Genomic DNA, 22,239 nt, shown 5'->3' on the forward strand with positions numbered 1-22,239 from the left:
TTAGCATCCTCCTCACAGCTAACACTGCTGCCCAGCTTCGTGTCATCTACAAACTTGGAGATGCTGCATTTAATTCCCTCATCTAAGTCATTAATATATATTGTAAACAACTGGGTCCCAGCACTGAGCCTTGCGGTACCCCACTAGTCACTGCCTGCCATTCTGAAAAGGTCCCTTTTACTCCCACTGTTTGCTTCCTGTCTCCCAACCAATTCTCTATCCACATCAATACCATACCCCCAATACCATGTGCCTTAAGTCCGCACACTAATCTCCTGTGTGGAACCTTATCAAAAGCCTTTTGAAAATCCAAATATACCACATCCACTGGTTCTCCCCTATCCACTCTACTAGTTACATCCTCAAAAAATTCTATGAGTTTCGTCAGACCTGATTTTCCTTTCACAAATCCATGCTGACTTTGTCCAATGATTTCACTGCTTTCCAAATGTGTTGTTATCACATCTTTGATAACTGACTCTAGCATTTTCCCCACCACCGATATTAGGTTAACCGGTCTATAATTCCCTGGTTTCTCTCTCCCTCCTTTTTTAAAAAGCGGGGTTACATTAGCCACCCTCCAATCCTCAGGAACTAGTCCAGAATCTAAACAGTTTTGAAAAATTATCACTAATGCATCCCCTATTTCTTGGGCTACTTCCTTAAGCACTCTGGGATGCAGACCATCTGGCCCTGGGGATTTTTCTGCCTTTAATTCCTTCAATTTACCTAACACCACTTTCCGACTAACATGTATTTCCCTCAGTTCCTCCATCTCACTAGACCCTCGATCCCCTACTATTTCTGGAAGATTATTTATGTCCTCCTTAGTGAAGACAGAACCAAAATAGTTACTGAATTGGTCTGCCATGTCCTTGCTCCACATGATCAATTCACCTGTTTCTGACTGTAAGGGACCTACATTTGTCTCAACCAATCTTTTTCTTTTCACATATCTATAAAAGCTTTTACAGTGAATTTTTATATTCCCTGCCAGTTTTCTCTCATAATCTTTTTTTCCCTTTCCTAATTAAGCCCTTTGTCCTCCTCTGCTGGACTTTGAATTTCTCCCAGTCCTCAGGTGAGCCGCTTTTTCTGGGCAATTTGTATGTTTCTTCTTTGGAATTGATATTATCCAAAATTTCCCTTGTCAGCCACGGGTGCACTACCTTCCCTGGTTTGTTCTTTTGCCAAACTAGGATGAACAATTGTTGGTTCATCCATGCAATCTTTAAATGCTTGCCATTGCATATCCACCGTCAACCCTTTAAGTATCATTTGCCCGTCTATTTTAGCTAATTCACGTTTCATACCTTCAAAGTTACCCTTCTTTATGTTCAGAACCTTTGTTTCTGAAATAACTATGTCACTCTCCATCTTAATGAAGAATTCCACCATATTGTGGTCACTCTTACCCAAGGGGCCTTGCACGACAAGTATGCTAATTAACCCTTCCTCATTGCTCAATACCCAGTCTAGAATGGCCTGCTCTCGAGTTGGTTCCTCGACATGTTGGTTCAAAAAACCATCCTGCATACATTCCAAGAAATCCTCTTCCTCAGCACCCTTACCAATTTCGTTCACCCAATCTATATGTAGATTGAAGTCACCCATTATAACTGCTGTTCCTTTATTGCAACGTTGTCCTATCACACACTCTCGAGACAGGGAAATCACAGTTTATTTATTGTATCTCCCTCGAGTTAAGCTGTAGTTGGGGCTTTGGAAAGAAATGTGTACATAAATGCAGCGTGTAAATACAGGTCAGCAGGGAGGCTGCTGAGAGGTTTCTTTGATGTTAATTAGCGCCCAGTCTGTCTATTATTACCTCGGCTTTGAGGACTGATTTACATCTGCTGAGGATTAAACCCCTGTGATTCAGCCACGGTGACAGACTCTCCCCCAAATCCAACATCCCACCACCCTGGCGACCCGCCATGGCAGGCTTCAGGACTGAACCCGTTCAATGAACATCAACGGGTTCTGATCGAGCAGCCGTCCCCAAGCTCCCAAAGGCAGAGAGAAGAGATGATAATGAGCCGATGATGATTATTTTCCATCCCTCAGACGCCAAGGGCTGGGTTACCCTGGAAACTGGGTTGCAGAGAGGTTGTAATCAGTTCATGAGAGAGGCAGAGACGGCGGGGAGAGAGAAGAAAGCTGTTTGCAATCAGTGTGAGAGAGAGGGCAGAGGGGGGAGAGAGGGGGGCAGAAACAGAGAGTGGCAGAGAGAGAAAGAAAGAGAGGGGGCAGAGGTAGAGAAATAGTGATAGACATAGCGAGGAAAGCATATTGAGTTTGCTGAGGGATTGTGATCATTTTGTGTGAGAGAGGCAGAGAGAGGGGGGAGAGAGGGAGGGAGAGAGGGGGAGAGAGAAAAGGAGTGGGAGGCTGTGTAAGTAGTAGAGAGTGAGAGAAAGAGACAGACAGAGAGTGTGTGAGACGGGGAGAGAAAACTCCATAGTTATTGAGACGTTGTAATCAGTTTATGATCGATCGATATAGAGAGGGAGTGAGAGAGACAGAGAGAGGGAGAGAGAGAGAGAAGGGGGAGGGAGGGGGAGCAGAAGAGACCCCTAGATCCCAGCTTTGTATTGGATTTCCGCCATCCTGTGCAAGGTTTGTCCTGGAGCACGGTTCTCTGAGACACTATGGGATCCGTCCCTTCCGCAGCCCTGCCCAAGATCATTCACCTGGAGGTGGATGGAAGGATTCGGAAGGTAGGATTATTGTCCAATGATTTCTCACTTCATCCCTCATTATCAGGGCCCAGAAACAGCTCATCCTTTGAAGAAATAGAGTTCACACTTATCCAGTGCTGGGTTGGTGGGATAGGAATCCTTCCCAGGAAGGATTCTGTAATGTAGATATGTCTGGTGGGACGGTGTGGAGGGATATTCACTCTGTTTCTGACCACAGGAGTGTGCGATGGGGCGGTGTGGAGGGAGTTTCACTCTAAGTCTCACGCTAGAAATCTGTGGTGGTGTGGTGGAAGTTCCACTTGGTGTCTGACCTCGGGGGCGTGTGATGGGATATTTGAAACATTGATCTCACTGGTGGTGCTGGACACTGAAGAATATTGATTATTTCCTTGAAACCCAGGAAGTGGCCCTATGGCCCATCCTGACTGTGACGGTGCACGGAGCAGTCCCATTCCCGCACCGATTTTACATGTAACCGAGTCTCCTCGCAGTCCCAGTCTGAGAGCCGGGTCAGTAACTGAGACAAAGGCTCTGTCCAGCTCCCCTGACTTATCAGAATGTTCTGGCAGCTCGTCCTGTGCACTGCGTGGGTGTCAAACACTCTCGTACTGGGAAACATTCCGGTAAACTACTCGTGTGTCCTCTCACAAGCTCCCAGAGTGTATTTCCCTGAACTGGACCAAGTCATTTCAGGCTGGAATAACTATTAGCCCGATGCTTTCGCGCCTGGGGAGGGGGTGTGGTGGGTTGGGGCTTAGTAAAACCAGTGCGGCCCCTCTCCAGCCTGTTTGAAGACAGGAGCAGGGGAGGGAGAGGAGAGAGAGATCGTTCAGCCGAATGACCGTGACACAGAAGTAGAGGAAGGGGCGATTTGTCCCCAGGACCCAATGAATATTCGCCAGAGGTCCAAAAACAGTTCTAGGGGTTCTGCCCTATCCATGCACCCACCTCGTCCGGACTGAACCCTTTCTGCACCAAGGTTCTCATCACGCCCCCTCGTCTAAGATGGAGAACACTTGCCAGACCAGCACAGAGATGGCTATCGTGACCACCCCTTCCCTCCTCCTCTCCCCCCTCCTCCTCCTCCACCTTCACCCTCTCCCCTCCTCCTCTCCTCCCACCCCTCCTTCCTCCCTCCTTCCCCTTCCCCACATTCTGCTCTCCCTCCCCCTCCCCTCTTCCCTCCCCCTCCCCTACCCTATCCTCTCCCCCTCCCCCATCTTCCTTTGTTCCTCCCTTCCCGTCTTCCCCATTCCTCTATTCCAGGTGATCTTCAGCCGCTTATCTAGTCCGTCCGACGTTCGGGATCTCTTGTGTGCCGCTGCTGGGCTTGTCAGGTCAGTCGGGCCGCTTGGCGCGCGACTAACTCCCCTCTCCTTAGCCAGAGGATGGCAAGTTCGAATCCATACGTCTTAGCACCGAGGTCCGTGCTGGGGGAGGAGTAGTGAGGAGGGAGCGCTACGGGAGGCGTGGTGTGGAAGGAGCGCTGTGAGAGCGAAGGCTAGAGGGGAGGGAGGGAGTTTTATGGAAAGCTGAGGGAGTCTGCCTCTTGTTCTCAGATCTTCTCTTCCTATCCAGAGGGGGCACGCTGTCCTTGCTTGACCACAAGGGGTCGCTGGTGACCATTGATCCTGAGATGCCACCCAATACCAGAAGGTAGGATTCGACGGTCAAGGGGCCCGGGATGTTTGGGAATATCCTTGGAATGAGGAGGTGATTGAGTAAACAATGGACAGGTTTAGTAGAGATTTAATCCCAGAGACCTGGATTCGATCCGGCCCCTCACGCAACGTTCCCTTCTTCCTCACTATCTGTTTGGAGTTTGTCAGTGGACTGTGGCTGGAGATTCACTGTGGGAAGAGTGTCTGTGGGCTGTGGGAGGAGATTCTGTGGGTGAACGGGGAGTTGGTGATGGGGAGTGGGGAGTGTCTGTGGTCTGTGGGAGGAGATTCAGTGGGTGAGGGGGGGAGTTGGTGATGGGGAGTGGGGAGTTTCTGTGGCTGCGGGAGGAGATTCAGTGGGTGAAGGAGGAGTTGGTGATGGAGAGTGGGGAGTGTCTGTGGGAGGAGATTCAGTGGGTGAAGGAGGAGTTGGTGATGGAGAGTGGGGAGTTTCTGTGGCTGCGGGAGGAGATTCAGTGGGTGAAGGAGGAGTTGGTGATGGGGAGTGGGGAGTGTCTGCGGGAGGAGATTCAGTCGGTGAGGGGAGTGTTCAGCAAAGTGACAGATAATAATTATGAAATATTTGTTTTATAGTTCTCCATATAAGGTTATTGTTACATCATCAGGGCCCTCAGGTAAATAATTTTTAAATGTTAAATTCTTCCTTGGATCAGGCCCTCACCGGCCCAGATCAGCATTTTGCCCATCACTCTATCCCCGTCGCTTCGAGGGCCATAGTCCTGGTTCAGACATATGGACACCACAGACAGGACAGATCACGAACACATCTACTTCCTCCGGAGGTTTCAGAAATTCAACATGTCACTGTTGACATTGACAATCTCTATCAATGCGCCAAGGAAAGCTTCCTGTCCTGGTGCATCAGGGCTTAATACGGCAACTGCTCTGCCCGTAACCGCAAAAAACAACAGAGTTGTGGACACAGCTGCGCACATCGCAGGCACCAACTTCCTATCCAAGGACTCTGTTTACACTTCCCTCTGCCTTGGAAAAGCAGCCAGCATAATCAATGATCCCTTCCATCCCCAGACATTCTCTCTCCTCCCCTCTCCCATCGGGCAGGAGATACAAAAGCCTGAAAGCATGTACCACCAGGCTCAAAGACAACTTCTACCTCACTATCATAAGATTATTGAACAGTCCCCCAGTGCGATAAGATGGACACTTGACCTCACAATCTACCTTGTACCTGACTGCGCTTCCTGGGTAATTCTAACAGTTACTGTTTTACCCTTGCACTATGTCCATGCACTGATGTGAGGAAACGATCTGTGTGGACAGAATGTAACATCACTGTACCTTGGGACTTGTGACAATAACAAGCTGATTTATTGATTTCACTCACAGACAGAGAGGTCCTACTACAGAAATTCTGCACTGATGTCACCGTCCAGATCTCCAGGTACTGGACTGAGAACAGCGGAAAGCGGGAACGTGATTACCGGCGCTCTCTCTCCCCTTCATTACTGACGGTCCCCGTTGCCTTTGGTGGCCAGGCCCATAAGCCCACAAGACATAGAATACTGCTCCTCTATCCCCCATCATGGCCGATTTATTTTCCCTCTCAACTCCATGGACCTCAGGAGACTGGAGAGAGCAGATAGTCTGAGACTGTTTACCCTGGAGCAGTGGAAGCTGAGGGGGTGACCTGGTAGAGGTCTATAAGATTTGTGGGAAACATATGTAGGGAAGACATTTTACCTTGCTAATGGATCCCCAAGCATGATAACATTGACTCCTGAACTCGCAATCTACCTCGTTGCGGTGCTTGTCTGCCTGCGCTGCACTTTCTCTGCCACTGTGACACTTTATTGTGCATTTTGTGATTGTTTCCCCTTTTCATGTTTTTTTTTGGTATAGGTATCAAAAACAAGGGGGCAGAGGATGGAGATGTAAAGTCCATCTGAGGTGTAATCACTTTCACACAGGAGGACATTAAAATTATTCTTACACAGAGAGGGGTTGGTTATCTAGAACAGGCTGTCAGAGAACATATTTTTCTGTTCTGTGTGTTCTCCCCGAAACTCCCCTCATCCCTCACCACATCTTCAGGCGGTGTAGGTCTTTGACACAGAACGACATCTTTCACAGTATGTATCAATGTTTTGTTGTTTGATGTGACAAATGAAGCTAAACTTTAATCTTAATCGTTTTCTACTCTCGCCCTTGATTTCTCGGAAAAATCCCTCTGTCCCCTCTCTCCTCACCACCTCCCTCCCTCCCCCTTTACAGGTACCTGAGTGTGGGCGAAATCGAGAGAGAGATTCGGAATAAGCTGGCTGTCTTGGAGAGACGGGTGGAGGGTGAGTGATGTTTGTCCAGTCCTGTGCCTCCGACCATGGTCTCCAACCCCCTCCTCAGTGACTGGGGGGAGGGGGGATCGTGACATTTCCACAGTAATTCTATACAGCTACCCCCTCCTCCCTCATCCTGCCCCCCTCTTTACTTATCCTCCTCCCTCTTGCTCTGCCTCATTCTTGTCCCATCGTTCTTTAAGAGACGCTCGAGCTCTGTCAACCCTTTCTCATAAGACATGCTCTCTAATCCAGCCAACATCCTGATACATCTCCTAGGCACCCTATCTGAAGTTTCCACATTCTTCTTATAAAGAAGTGACCGGAACTGAGCACAGTTCCCCAAGTGGGGTCTAACCAGAGTTTTACAGAGCAGCAACATTACCTCGCAGCTCTTGAACCCAACCCAATCCCCCCACTGATGAAAGCCAACATATTATAGGCCTTCTTAAACCCACTGCCATGTTTCTAGTAAATCTCACCCCTTTCACCCCAAACATCGAGTTCAGTGGTTCCAAACCTGGGGTCCATGGACCCCTCGGCAAAGGGTAGGGGTCCATAGCATAACAAAGGGTGGGAACCGCAGCTATAGTTCTTGGTTCTCTTACCCTGGCCATAAGATTAATCATAATGACACGCCTCATGATTTTCTACACCTCTATAATTTCTCCATTCAGTCTCCTGCGCTCAAAGGAATGAATTCCTAATCTGCCCAACCTGTTCCTTTAACTCAGGGCCTTGAGTCCCGGCAATATACCCTTCAACGTCTGCCTTTTTCCCAGTTTAATGGTAGTTTTTCTAGAACGGGGTGACCAAAACTGTACACAATATTCAAAGTGCAACCTCAAGAACATTTGGTGCATCTGTAACATAGAAACATAGAAAACCTACAGCACAATCCAGGCCCTTCAGCCCACGAAGTTGTGCTGAACATGTCCCTACCTTAGAAATTACTAGACTTCCCCATAGCCCTCTATTTTCCAAAGCTCACTGTATCTATATAAAAGTTTCTTAAAAGACCCTATCGTATCTGCCTCCACCACCGTTGCCGGCAGCCCATTCCACGCACTCACCACTCTCTGAGTAAAAAACTTACCCCTGACATCTCCTCTCTACCTACCTAAAAAGAGGAATAGATTGAGTGGTCAGCCAGCGCCTCTTCCCCAGGCACCACTGCTCAATACAAAAGGACATGGCTTTAAGGTAAGGGGTGGGAAGTTCAAGGGGGATATCAGAGAGTAGTTGGTGTGTGGAATGCACTGCCTGAGTCACTGGTGGGGGCAGATACACTAGTGAAATTTAAGAGGCTACTATACAGGTATATGGAGGAATTTAAAGTGGGGGGTTATATGGGAGGCAGGGTTTTAGGGTTGGCACAACATTGTGGGCTGTACTATGTTCTATATTCTACTCCCCAGCACCTTAAACCTGTGCCCTCTTGTGGCAACCATTTCAGCCCTGGGCAAAAGCCTCTGACTATCCACACGATCAATGCCTCTCATCATCTTATACGCCTCTATCAGGTCACCTCTCATCCTCTGTCGCTGCAAGGAGTAATGGCCGAGTTCACTCAACCTGACGTGACGTCCAACTCCAGTACTCAGTGCCCTAACTGATGAAGGCCAGTGTTTAGAAGGAGATGGGTGAACTCACTGAAACTTCTCAGATCCTGAGGGGACAGGACAAGGGAGATATTTTCCCCAGTGGGATTGTCTCTCAATCGAGGGGACAGAGTTATCAGAACTGGGGGTGGGGGGGGCACTGGGGGTGTCATTTAATACTGTGATGGGTAGGGACCAGCACGTGTCATCAGAAACAGACATGACTGCGCCTTTGTTTTGTGGAATTTAATGCCATGGATGGTGATGGATACCAAGTCATTGGGTATATTTAAAACGGAAGTTGATGGTTTCTTCGAGTCATAGACTCATAGAACACTATAGCACGGAAACAGACCCTTTGGCGCATCTAGTCTGTGCCGAACCACTAATCTGCCTTGTTTTATCGATCTGCACCTGGACCATAGCTCCCTATACACCTCCAATCCATGTGCCTGTCCAAATTTGTCTTAAATGTTGAAGTCAGCCCGCACCCATCACTTTCACTGGCAGCTCATTCCACTCTCACCGCGCTCTGAGTGAAGAATATTCCCTTCATATTCTCCTTAAACATTTCACCTTTCACCCTAATCCATGTCCTCTAGTTGTAGTCTCACCTAACCTTGGTGTGATTCGCACATTTGCTGATCCAGTTTACCACATTATCATCAGAGGATTCATTTATGTGACAGACAAACAATGGACCCAGCACCGATCCCATGGCACACCACTAGTCACTGGCTTCGTGACAGAGAGGCAATCATCTACAATCACTCCCTGGCTTCTCCTGCAAATCCAATGTTTAATCCGATTTACAGCCTCGTCTTGAATACCAAGTGACTCACTGGTATACATCTCCCCGGCTTATTCTTGAAACATTTCTTAAAGAATAGAACAAAATTAACTATCCTCCAATCCTTGGGCATCTCACTTGTGGCTAAGGATGTTTTAAATATCTTTGCCAGAGGGTCGGAGGGAACACCTTGTCAAGCCCTGTGGATTTCTCCACCCAACCTGCCTTCAGACTCCTCCTCTGTGATCCATACAGGACCAATGACCTCGCCTCTGCATTGCCTCACACCTATAGACTCTGTGTCCATCTCCTGAGGAAATAGAGATGGAAAACAAACAAAAAAAAATCCATGTAAGATCACTGCCGTCTCATTCGGCTCCACACAGAGATCACCACGCTGATCTTCCAGAGGACCAGTTTTGCCCCTTGCTATCCGTTCACTCTTAACGTAACTGTAAAATCCCTTCCGATTCTCCTTCAGCTTGTCTGCTCGAACAACCTCATGTCTTCTTTTAGCCCTCCTGATTTCCTTCTTAAGTGTTCTCTTGCATTTCTTATACTCCTCAAACACCTCATTGTGCCTGCTTATTCCTGCACCTCCTTCTTTATCTCAACCAGGGCCTCAATATCTCTGAATACCCAGGTTCCATAAACCTGTTATCCTTGCCTTTTATTCTGACAGGCACATACAACCTTTATACTCCTGAAAATTGAGTGTCCTCCCTCTTACCAAGTACACCTTTCAAAGAAAACAACCTGTCCCAATCTATACATGCCAGATCCTTTATGATAGCATCAAAATGGGAGTATCTCTGACCAGTAAAGTCACCCGCTCCCCCACCCCGGCACCGCTCTGTCACGTCTAAAACAATGGAACCCCGAAATACTGAGCAGCCAGCCCTGCCCCCCACCACAACCAAATTTCAGTGATGGCTAAAATGTCATAAATTTCACTTGCTGATCCATGCTTTAATCTCTCCCGCCTTTCCTACAATACTCCTTGCATTGAAACATGCGTAGCTCAGAACCTCAGACCCACCATGCTCAGCCTTTTGTAACAACACCTTTCTTCACAACACTTGCAATTAGTAATTTCGTGATTAGTAAGGGTGTTAAAGGTTATGGGGAGAAAGCAAGAGAATGGGGTTGAGAGGGATAATGAATCAGCCATGATCGAATGGTGGATCGATCAACCCCGCACACCGACGCTCTGGTTCGATCGCTCCCCATAATTGTTGCCCTCCTCCGTGGGTGTCCTCAGCACAGGCTGATCCCAGGATCCCACAGACATGGAAGACCAGGCGGTTAATCGGGAATGGCTTGGACTGTGTTGCAGTGGAGAGCGGGAGGAGAGCCGAAATCGCCAAGTGTCGGGAGGAGATCGAGAGGCTGCGGGAAGAGCTTGCCAAGAGGTAAGAGGTAGACAAGAGGCCACCCTCCGTCCGATCCATATCCTCAGGGTGAATTCTTCCCTCTCAGTGGGCCAGATCAGGATTTATCGGCTCCCTCTCGCCTCCCTCAAAGGTGGGGCTGAGTCGCCCCTTCGAGCCGCCACAGCCCACGGTACGATGTGGGAGAGAGGGAGTCCAGGGTTCAGGCTCAGCGACGGTGAAGGAATGGCCCACAGATTTCCGAGTGGGGGTAGTGGTGGAACAAACTGTCCCCTCAAACATAAAGCTGCCCTCATCCTTCTGGGCAGAAAGGGGTGCGGACGTAGATACTGTCCGAGTAGCCCGGGCGAGTAACAGCGGAGCGTACTGTAGATCCTGCACTCAGAAGCAATGGTAGAGGGTGAGGAGTGAGGGTGTTTAGGGTGGGTAGGTGGGGTGCTAAATGAACGGCCTGCCCTGTTCTGGATGGCATTGCCCTCCTCGAGAGGTGCTGGACCACCGTGAGGCAGCAGGATCCGATAAAAATCTCCACAGTATTTTCTCAGCAACCCTGAGAAAAACCTGGAGAAGTGGGGCGAGATTGTCAGTGTTGGACAGAGGGAAGGGGACACACGGAGGGGTGGGAGGGAGCTGAGGCTCAGGGTGAGTGGATCCTAGATGTCGAGTAGCGTTGTGAAGGGCCGTGGGATTGGGGTGAGGAATGAATGCTGAAAGCTGATCTCTCTGTCTCTCTCTCCCTCAGATCCCTGTGGATTCCTGACTCCCCATGTCCCCCTGCCAGCAGGAGGCTCCCCACTCGCCGTGATGTTCCCTCATATCCCAAGGTAAGAACCCCCCTGTCCCAACGTCTTCAGTCACTCCTCCTAGTCTCTGTGAACTTCTCCAGCACCTAGAACCCTCCTTGTCTCTGTAAACTCCTCCCACTCCTACACCCCTCCCCAACTCTATTCCCCCTTCCAGCCCCCACACACCTCCCAGTCTTTCTAACCCCTCCAGCTCCTATACCCCTCTCTGCTTCTGTGAAATACAATTCCTGCCAGCACGCCCCTCACTGAGTGGGGAGCGCTACACTGTGGAGGTGCTGTGTGGAGGGAACGTGGGCTGTGGGCGGGTGGGGGGGGTGAGGAGGGAGCACCGCGCTGCAGGAGGGTCACTGAGGAGGGAACCTCATGCTTTCTCCAGACGAGATGTTAATCCGAGGCCCGGTCTGTGCTTGTTAAAGTCCGACAGCCACAAATGGGGAGTCTGGGATGGGTGGGGGTGTGAGTTTCTCCCCGGGGATCCAGAATGCTGTTAATGAGATCTTACTGAGCGGTGTTTCCGACTGCATAGACATAGGCATGCGCTTCTGTGAAGATGCGCCAGGCCAGGGTTGGGGGTGTGGTTTGGTAGGGCCGAGGTTTAAGACATGTGGCTTTGACGTGGAGATGTTGCCCTCGTGCACTGACATCCTGTTCCTCTTTGTGCCTCCCTGCTCCCAGTACACCCTCTCTCCAGAGACCATCGAGGCACTGAAGAAGCCAACCTTCGACATCTGGCAGTGGGCTCCCAACGAGGTAATTTCAGAGGCGGAGCTTCTGAGCACAGCAAGAGTCCATCACCGGGCCATAAGGTGCAGTTCCTCATCAAGTCCCACCCCATGGGAGATTGCCTATTTGAACACAATGTTATTGTACTTGGCCAGCTCTCCTTGGAATTGCTATTAGCTTGTTATTGTCACATGCTCGGAGATACAGTGAAAAGCCCGTGTTGCATATTGTTCATACAGATCAGATCACTACACAGTGCACTGAGCTACATCAATGCAAAACAATAACAATGCAGAATAAAGTGTAGAAATTACCAAAAGAGTGCAGTGCAGGTATACGATAAAGTGCAAGATCATAACGAGGTAGATTGTGAGGTCAAAAGTCCATCTTATCACATAAAAGGTCCGTTCTAGAGTCCGACAATCGTGAGATAGAAACTGTCCTTGAGCTTGGTGGTGTGTGATTTCAGGGTTTTGTACCTTCTGCCCGACGAAAGAGGAAATGTCCGGGGTGGGAAAGGCCTTTCATTATGCTGGCTGCTTTACTGAGGCAGTGGGAAGTGTACAGTCCGTGGAGGGGAGGCTGTTTTCCATGATATACACAGCTCTCTGCAGTTTCTTGTTGTCACGGGCAGAGCAGTTGTCGTACCAAGCTGCCATGCATCCAAACAGTATGATTGCTGTCGTGTGTCCATGAGAATTGGTGAGGGTCGATGGAGATATGCCAAATGTCTTAAACCTCCTGAGGAAGTAGAGGCATTGGTGAACTTTCTTGGCCATGGCGACAAACTATTAGTGATATTCGCTCCTGGCAACTTGAATCTCTAAGCCTTTCTGCCTCAGCACTGTTAATGTAGACAGGGGACCATCCCCCACCGTTACTTTCCTGAAATCAATGACCGGCCCTTTCATTTTGTTGACATTGAGGGAAATATTGTCACAACGCCGTATTACTGAGCCATTGGAGATTATTGTAGGTCCCAATGGAAGGGTCATCCTTGTCCCTGCTCTCTCCCAATTGGTTCACTGGTAGACTCTTCCTTTCTCTGTGATTGGATGACCTTTAGTCAATCATTCCAATGCCTCCATTTTCCTGTCAGAACATTCAAAGGCAATAGGATTTCAAAATGCTGCATACAACCTGTCACCTCCTCCCTCCCTCAGTCTCTCAAATGTACAAACCTGTCACCTCCTCCCTCCCTCAGTCTCTCAAATGTACACAACCTGTCACCTCCTCCCTCCCTCAGTCTCTCAAATGTACACAGCTGGTCATCTCTCTTCCCCAGTCTTTCAAATGTACAAACCTGTCACCTCCCTCTCCCAGTCTTTTAAATGTACTCAGCGGGTCACCCCTCTCCCCCAGTCTCTCAATGCAACCCATGTCACCTCTGTTCTCTCCCCAGTCTCTCAAATGCACACAATCTCTCTCCCCAGTCACTCAATCCTATCTTTCTCCACCCATCTCCCCACTCACTCTTTCTTCAGTTTCTCTCTAACTCCTTCTCTTTCTGTTTTTTAATTCCATTGTGCTTTTTATCTCCTTAACCCGAATTTGCTCACTCGCTGCAACTCTTTCTGTCCCTGCCCTCCCTCCCTCTCTCTGTCTATTGCTTAATTTGCTTGCTCACTTTCACCATAATATTCATCACCTCTCGTTATTTCCTGTCTCTTTCTTTCTTCTCATTTCAATTTAATTCTCTCTCCATTCTCTCATTCCTTTTATCTCATTCTCTCTCATTTCTCAGCTTTGCTGCATTCTCTCTTGCTATCTATCTCTCTTGCTCCCTCTCTCTCTCCCTCTCACTCTCTCTCATTTACATCCTCAGATCTGCTCTCACACCATTCTTCCCCACCTCCTTTCAAACTGAGAGTCCCAGATCACGACAGCTTAACCCAGGAAATATCCGCTCCACCCCCAGTGGGTTATGTTGGGGATGAAGAGGACTGGCAAGAAGAGGGAAGACTGGGGGTGGGATGGGGGTCTGAATTTGGATGTGTTTCTGCTCTCCCCACAGATGCTGAGTTGTATCGAGTACATGTTCCACAGTCTGGGCCTGGTCCACCAGTTTAACATCAATGCCATCACTCTGAAGCGATGGCTGGTAGGTACCCTCACCTCATCCACCTCTCCCAGTAACTATTCATCCACAAGATCTCCATTCTAAACCCTTCCAGTCTACCTGGCTAATGCCCTTCCTCTGTCTGCTACAACTCCCGCATCTCACTCCTCATCTCTCAACTTTCTTCTGAATCATCCCTCTCTCCCTCTCTCATTTTCCCATCCATCTCTCTGTGAAAGAGTTGAGGGGTGGAGGCAGGGATCTCAATTATTATATATCTCTCTCCTCTTCTCTACTCTCTCTTTATTTTTTCCTCTAATGCCTCTCCCTCTATTTTCTCTCTTTCTTCTTCCCCACCTCTTCATCCACATCATTCCCCTTACCCTTCCAGAGTTACAGAGATGGGATGGTGATGCGTCCCAAAGGGGGTCACAGAGATGGGAAGGGGTGCAGAGGCTGGCGGGGGTGATAGAGATGAAGGAGGGGTAAAGGGGCTGAAGGAGGTTACGGGGACAGGAGATGGGGAGGGGTTAATGGGTTCTGTTCGAAGAGGCTGAACCCAGTGAGGGAACAGAGGGATCCCTGATGGCCCTCAGCCCCTGATGGAGGGATTGGTCAAGTGTGCGGCCAGAGCACCAGCAGGAACCCGATGGACCAAAGTGTCTGTAACTATCTGCATCCTCTCTCTGTGCCACAGCTGAGCGTCCAGAAGAACTACAGGCAGAATCCGTTCCACAACTTCCGTCACTCCTTCTGCGTAACCCAGATGATGCATGGCATGATCCAACTGTGTGAGCTGCAGGTGGGTGTATGGGAGCAAGTTCTGACCATCCCGTCCGTACTAGTCCTCTGTAACGATCACTGCAGTCAGGTTCACTCCTGCGGTGTAGCACTCCCTCCCCACTGCACCCTCATCATTGCCCCTCCCTCCTCAGCGCCCCTCCCACCACACTCTCCTCAACACCCTCCCACAACATTCTGTCCTCACCATCCCTTCCACAGCACTCCCTCCTCACGCTTCCCCCTGATTTGGAGGTGTTAGAGAAGATGGTGAGGGGAGGGAGCCCCAGTTGGGTGAAGTGTTATGGTGGGGAAGGGGGAGGTGTGAGCCCAGACATACACTGACCCCATCCTTCTCCCTTGTGATCGCAGGCCCGGCTGAAACCCATAGAGATCTTGATCCTGATGACCTCCGCTGTCTGCCACGACCTGGACCACCCCGGGCTCAACAACACGTGAGTCTGAGTGCCCAGCCACAGGGGGTCACTCCATGTTGTAATTCCTGCTCCTACGCAGGCCTTAATCCCGATTCCACCACGACCTCCCACCCCCCACCTCCCAACAACAGCTCCAGTGAGTTCACCAAAAGCTCCTCAAACATTAACCTTTCATTCTCGAAATCATTGTCATAAACCTCTCCAATGGCATCTTATCGTTCCTTAGCTAAAGGGCACAAAACTGCTCACAATGCACCAAGTGCGGTCTGACCAATGTTTTATAAAACCTCAGCATTACTTCCTTGCTTTTATAAACTAGTTCTCTGAAAATGAATGTTAACACTCCAATTGCCTTCCTTACTTCCGACTCAACCTGCAAGTTAACCTTTACAGAGTCCTCACAAGGATTACCAAGTCCCTTTGCACCTCCAATTGCTGAATTCGTTCCCAATTTTGAAATTCATCTTTACCTATATTTCTTCTACAAAAATATACAGTATGGCTGTACACAATGCTACACTCTTCCATCTGCCATTTCTTTGCCCATTCTCCTAATCTGTCTAAGTCCTTCTGCAGACATCCTGCTTCCTCAACAATACATACTCCTCCACCGATCTTCGTACAGTCTACAAACGTGGCCACAAAGCCATCAATTCCATCATCCAATAATTGACACTTAACGTGATGCCAAGCTCGCTGCGGAGGAGAGATGGCCACTGATGACTGTCCCCGCTCTCAGTCTAAGGGTTGGACTCTTGCCTCCCACTACCCACACCTCCCCCAAATAGATACCAGGTCAATGCTCAGACCGACCTCGCACGTCGCTATGGCAACCACTCCCCCCTGGAACAGCACCACTGCGCCGTGGCCTTCCAGATACTCTCAGATCCCAACTGTGACATCTTCGCTGGCACAGAGACGGGAGTCTCGGAGGAGATCCGGAAGGTGAGACATTCTGCAGAGGTTGGCAGGGTAGGGGAGCAGAGGTTACTGAGGGAGGGAAATGTGGGGGGGGGGCCACAAGAGAAGTGGGAAAAAGCTCACTTCGAAGATTCAGGGGTGGGAAACTCTCAGGAGGGGGGTGGGAGGGGGTATGGATGATCGAACATCTTCCAGATTTCCACAAACATCACAGGATATTTTACAGAGTGACTGATCGTTCAAAGGTACTGAAATAGCCCAGACACTGATCACCAACAGGCCGTAGACAAGGAAGAACCAGACAAGGCTTGGTACAGAAATTGGTCTGACAAGCTAGCAATGGTACAGGAGTTGGGACATAACGTTACAGCTGTACAAGACATTGGTGAGATCACACTTGGAGTTTTGTGTGCATTTCTGGTCGTCCAGCTATAGGAAGGATATCATGAAGCTGGAGAGAGTGAAGGGAAGATTCACAAGGATGTCACCAGGTCTGCATTCTGAAGATGTCCGTGATGGTGGGGAGGGTTGTGTCTGTGATGGTGGGGAGGGTTGTGTCCGTGATGGTGGGGAGGGTTGTGTCCATGATGGATCTGCCTGAGTCTACGACCCTCTGCAGCCTCTTGTGATCCCATGTATTGGAGCCTCCACACTGGGTGGCAATGCAACCAGTCAGAATGCTCTGTTACAGGGAGAGTTGGTGGGGGAGGGAGGTTGTGGTAAGCCACTTGTTTGTATACGGGAGGGGCTCTGACCTTCTCCCTTTCCCCCAGGGGATGACAGAGCTGATCTTGGCCACAGACATGGTGAGGCACGGGGACATCATGGATGCGTTTGCACAATGCCTCGACGTATTCAACTACCAGAACCAGGAGCACGTCCGACTGGTCAGTAATGAGTCCCCAGGGCACTCTGGACATCAGGCTCTGGACAGCTGAAGGCAGAGCGGAGGGAGGCACAAAGACAGCGAGGGGTGTAGGGGTCGGAGGGGCTCATAAAGATGGGATGGGTAGAGGAACTGGAGGGTGGAAGGAGTGGCAGAGATGGAAAGGTGTGTAGGGGTTAGAGGGCTGACAGAGACGGGAAGTGTGTTGGAACTGGAAGGAATCACAGAGTGTAGGGTGTAAGGGAGGAAGTGGGTCACAGACACGGGGAGGTGTGTGGAATCCAGCAGCAGGGAGGGGGTGGTGACACGGAGACAGGGAATGTATGGGCCATAGGCGGTGATAGAGATGGGGATACACACTCAATGTTCTTGTTAATTGGAATTGGTTTATTATTGTCACATGCAGAGATAGAGTGAAAAGCACACTATTCATACAGACACATCATTACACAGTGCATTCAGCTGGAATAAGGTCAAACAATAACCGAATGCAGAATCAGGTGTAACAGCTACAAGGAGAGTGCAGTGCGGGTGGACAATAAGCTGTGAGGCTGAGACCTGGATTGTGAGGTCAAGTCCATTAATGGCACAAGAGATCTATTCAAGAGTCTGATCACTGAAGGATGGAATTTGTTTGAACCTGGTGGTACGTGTCTTCCGAGGACGTTTTACCTTCCCCACGGGTGTGGCGGGAAGGTTTGATAATGAGGGACTGTCTGGGGGCAGGCATCACTGTGTTAACAAGTTGAGTAGAGGTGTGGGAATCGGCTACCCGCGACTTGTCGATTTCCTCTTTCTCTGCAGCTCACTGACACCCTCATCCTCCCTGTCCACAGCTGGAACAAGTACTGATCAAATGCTGTGACACCTCCAACGAGGCGCGTCCCACCCAGGTCTCTGAGCCCTGGCTCGACTGTTTGTTACAGGAGTACTTCATGCAGGTGGGTGGTGGCAGGGAAGTGTCATGGGGGGGGGGAGAAGGAGTGAGGCAGGAGCATCTCGCTGAGAGGAGGGAGTGTCGCACTAAGTGAGGGACAGTAGGGTGGGGGGAGCGCTGGGGGAGGAGCGGTGAGGAGGGAGCGCTGTTGGGGGTGCAATGAGAATGAAGTGCCTTGCTGTGGGAGGGGGAATGAGGAGGGAGCACTGTGAGGGAGCAATGAGGAGAGAATTCTGTGGGAGGAGCGCTGGGAAGGGAAGGAATGCCTCACGGTCAGGGGAGGTTCTGGTCTCTGTCACTGCTGATGCTGTTGGACCTGTTCCCAGGGAGACCGGGAGAAGTCTGAGAGTTTACCAGTGTCGCCCTTCATGGACCGGGACCGGGTGTGGAAATCTCACACACAGAGCGTATTCATCACATGCACCCTGATGCCCATGTTCGAGTCCTTGACCAAGGTAACAGGGCTGAGAGTCGGTGGGGGGGGGGGGGTGGGATTCACTGGGGGAGGGAACAAGTAATAGGGCTCATACTGAGTGGGGAGGGGGAAGGGACCAGATCTTCACCCTCTCTTCATCCCATCCCCTGCTGCTCTCACTCTTCCCTCTTGAGGGTCAATCTCTTGAAGAGGTACTCAGTGGTGGGGACGGTTATGCCATGGTGGAGTGGAGCTGGTTGAGGTTACAACCCTCTGCCGCCTCTTGTGATCCACCAGAACAGGTTGTGATGCAGCCAGACAGAATGTTCTCTACCACACACCTATTTAAAAAATTGCTGTTTATTTGGTGAGATAACAAATCTCTTCAAAATCTGAATGCTGACATTGCCTTCCAGATAAGAATATAGACCCCTCAGGCCCCAACACCGCTCCCCATCTCCATGATCCCCCTCTGGCCCCTACACCCCTTCCCATCTCGGTGACACCCCTCTGGCTCCTACACCCCTCCCCATCTGAGTGACACCCCTCTGCGCCCTACACCCCTCCCCGTTTCCATGAACCACCAATCGCCACTACACCCCTCCCCATATCCGTAACCCCGAGCTCAAATTCCTGGCAATATTATCAGGAGATACCTTGTGATTGTGATAGGATGACCGGGAATGCCAACAGAGGGGAACGTTAGTCAGAATCTGCTCCCAGGATGTGATGGGACATTGTCTCCTCTCTTCCAGCTCTTCCCCCAGCTGGAGGAGGAGATGCTGCATCCCCTCAGGCTGGCGAGGGATCGTTACCAGCAGCTCGGAGAGGGGGAGATGGCGAGACTGGAGGTGCCATCGGAGCCCACCGTGGCATCTGTCTCCATCTGACAGGACAGCGGGATTTTTGTCTCTTGGGGGTGGGGTTGGGTTTGAGGTTTGGCAAAGGGGGTGGGATAGAGATGGGCAGAGCACACACACTCTCTCTGTCACTCTCTCTCACACACACACTCACACTCACTCTCTCAGGGCTCTGTGTTGTATAGACTAACTCTTTCCAGATCGTTTTGAACATCAACACTAACCAATCTCCCACAATTTAACAAATACTTTGCTTCTCTGTTCTGTTGTTTAGTGGATGTCTCCAAACATCTCCACATTATAATTTCTCACCCATGTTCGCATCCACTGTCAGCATGCCCTTCCCTCTCATAGCTCTTAATGTCCTCCCTTCCCCCTCCCTCCCCCAACGGCACTGGAGTGTCGTGTTTAGCACAAGGCTTTACAGTGCCAGTGACCTGGGTTCAATTCCCAGGTCTGTCCCCTGAGGAGTTTGCATGTTCTCCCCATGAACGTGTGGGTTTCCTCCGGTTTCCTCCCGCTGTCCAAAGACCTGCCGCTTGGTAGGTGAATCACTGGTTGTAAATTGTCCTGTGATTAGTCTAGGGTTAAATCGGGGATTGCTGGGTGGTGTGGCTTTCAGGGCCAGAAGGGCCTATTCCGTGCTGTGTCTCAATAAGTCAATAAAAACTCCCGATCTCAGCCAGTCTAATCAGGTCAGCAACCTGTGAGCAGTCCTTATCATGAATTACCATAAATATCCTGAATAATTTGCACCAGATACTGAAAATACATTGTGAGCACACATAATCCAGTATCATAAACATCAGTGACAAGCCTCACTGGCTACCGTATTGCTAATCAGCGTCAGATATGGTAAATGTTGCAAACCAGTCTCTCTGAAAACTGCAAACACTGAACCAGCCCCTCTGAATACCGTAAATATTGTGTACCAAAGTCCAAAGTTGCAGGCAAATTTATTAACATGGTGCATGTTACCACATAGTACCTTGAGAATCATTTTGTGCAGGCATTACGGAAAAAGAGAAATACCATAGAGTTTACGAAATGCTACTATATGTAGAGACTGCAAACAACCAAGGTGCAAAAAAAGACAAACTGTGGAAATAAAAAAAATACTGACAAAAGGAGTTGTAAAGAGTCCTTGAAAGTGTGTTTGCAGCTCATAGAATCAGTTCAGAGTGGAGGAGAGTGAAGTTATCCACACTGGTTCAGGAGTTGATGGTTGTAGGGGAATAACTGTTCCTAAACTTGGTGGTGTGGGATCTGACCAGTCTGACTGTCAAAATATTATGGACCTTCTGCACCAGCTACTGTAAAGATTATGAACACAACACTATACATACTGAGCACATGCTATATGAAACGTAAATATCAGAAGAGAAATGCACTGTACCATAAATATTGTGAACAAGCTGCAGTGATAAAGGGTTTAAGAAAGTGCTGGTGAACACAGAGACAACTTGCTGGCTAGAAACTACTGATTATTTTATTAATCACACTTTTTCTCTATGAGGATCACTGTAAACAATAGCTTATAACTTCCATTTCACAGCTGAGCATCTGAACTACCTGTATGATCCGGCATTTTTGCGGTGTGAACTGAGATTAGAAGGCGCAGCACACTTGTGACGTGGTGAAATGAGATGGCAGGGCCCAGGCCCAGGCCCGAGGGGGAGGTGGGGATCGAGTTGATGTTCACTAATTTAAGTGCTGGGCCAGATGAGAAAGGTTGGGTACGGACCATATTGAGGCAATGGGCGCTGGGCCCAAGAGCATATCAAAGTGGCATGGCCCAGGTCAAAGTTCGAATAGGACTAGTTTCATGGCTGTGGACTCACTTCTGGATGGCATTTGCTTACGTTTATTGTTTGCACAATTAGTGTTTTTGTTCAGCACATTGGGTGTTTGATGGTCTTTTTCTAATGGGTTCCATTGGGTTTCTTTGTTTTGAGGCTGCCTGTAAGGAGAAAAATCTCAAGGTTGTATATAGTACACCTACCTTGATAATAAATGTACTTTGAACTGTAACCTGCAAACAATGTGAAGACAGAGCACCAAGTAACATAAATATTATGAACACACTCTACGGGATACGGATATGTTTTGGCATAAATACTGTGAATACCAGTACCATAATGTACTCTCTCTGGCCACTTTATTAGGTACCCCTGTGCACCAGCTCATTAATGCAAATATCTAATCAGTCAATCATGTGGCAGCAACTCAATGCATAAAAGCATGCAGACATGGTCAAGAGGTTCAGGTGTCGCTCAGACCAAACATCAGAATGGGAAAGAAATGTGATCTAAGTGATTTTGACAGTGGAGTGATTGTTGGTGCCAGAAGGGGTGGTTTGAGTATCTCAGAAGCTGCTCATCTCCTCAGATTTACATGCACAACAGTCTGCAGAGTTTACAGAGAATGGTGTGAAAAATAAAACAGAAAAATAATCATCCAGCAAGTGGCATTTCTGTGGGTGAAATGAGAGAGGTCAGAGGAGAATGTCCAGGCTGGCTCAAGCTGACATGAAGGTGACAGTAGCTCAGGTAAACGTGTGTTGCAACAGTGGTGTGCAGAAAAGCCTCCCTGAACACACAGCACCAGAACACCACGAAACAGCACCCCGTGACCACTTTATTATGCAAAGGACGAACCTAATAAAGTGGTCTCTGAGCATTGATACCATAGTTATGGTACTGGTGTAATACTAAATATCATAATGGTGACCCAGCTTACCGAATACCATAAATATTGCGAACTCACTGCAGGAAGTACCATAAAGATTGAGAAACAACCTCACAGAATACTGTCAATGCTTTAAACCCACAGCAATACACCACGAATATTGCAACGAGCCACACCGTGTCCTCTCACACTGAATTCTGCAAATATTGTGGACACAGAGCACTCTTCGTTGTAAATATCATAATGGAAGAACACGAAAAAGCGGAA

General features: G+C 49.2%; 1 protein-coding gene across 1 annotated transcript; it reads left to right on the forward strand.

Moving 5' to 3' along the window:
• The first annotated feature begins 5,764 nt into the window (after positions 1 to 5,764).
• LOC134350230 (high affinity cGMP-specific 3',5'-cyclic phosphodiesterase 9A-like) lies at positions 5,765 to 19,314 on the forward strand. The gene is made up of 12 exons (XM_063055236.1): positions 5,765 to 5,786; positions 10,406 to 10,481; positions 11,203 to 11,284; positions 11,942 to 12,016; positions 14,004 to 14,090; positions 14,746 to 14,850; positions 15,201 to 15,283; positions 16,054 to 16,210; positions 16,960 to 17,073; positions 17,909 to 18,013; positions 18,336 to 18,464; positions 19,180 to 19,314. Exons 1-12 carry the CDS (start codon positions 5,765 to 5,767, stop codon positions 19,312 to 19,314), a joined length of 1,170 nt encoding a protein of 389 aa, XP_062911306.1.
• Positions 19,315 to 22,239: the final 2,925 nt, after the last annotated feature.

This window comes from Mobula hypostoma, chromosome 8 (assembly GCF_963921235.1).
Source record: "Mobula hypostoma chromosome 8, sMobHyp1.1, whole genome shotgun sequence".
NCBI classification, from domain to species: domain Eukaryota; kingdom Metazoa; phylum Chordata; class Chondrichthyes; order Myliobatiformes; family Myliobatidae; genus Mobula; species Mobula hypostoma.

Bases quoted from the DNA above. Each gene is read 5' to 3' on its own strand.
- LOC134350230 (XM_063055236.1), top strand. From the start codon at position 5,765: ATGTCACCGTCCAGATCTCCAG. The intron at 12,017-14,003 runs GTAATTTCAGAG...CTCTCCCCACAG, and splicing joins GGCAGTGGGCTCCCAACGAG to ATGCTGAGTTGTATCGAGTA. The intron at 18,014-18,335 runs GTGGGTGGTGGC...ACCTGTTCCCAG, and splicing joins TACAGGAGTACTTCATGCAG to GGAGACCGGGAGAAGTCTGA.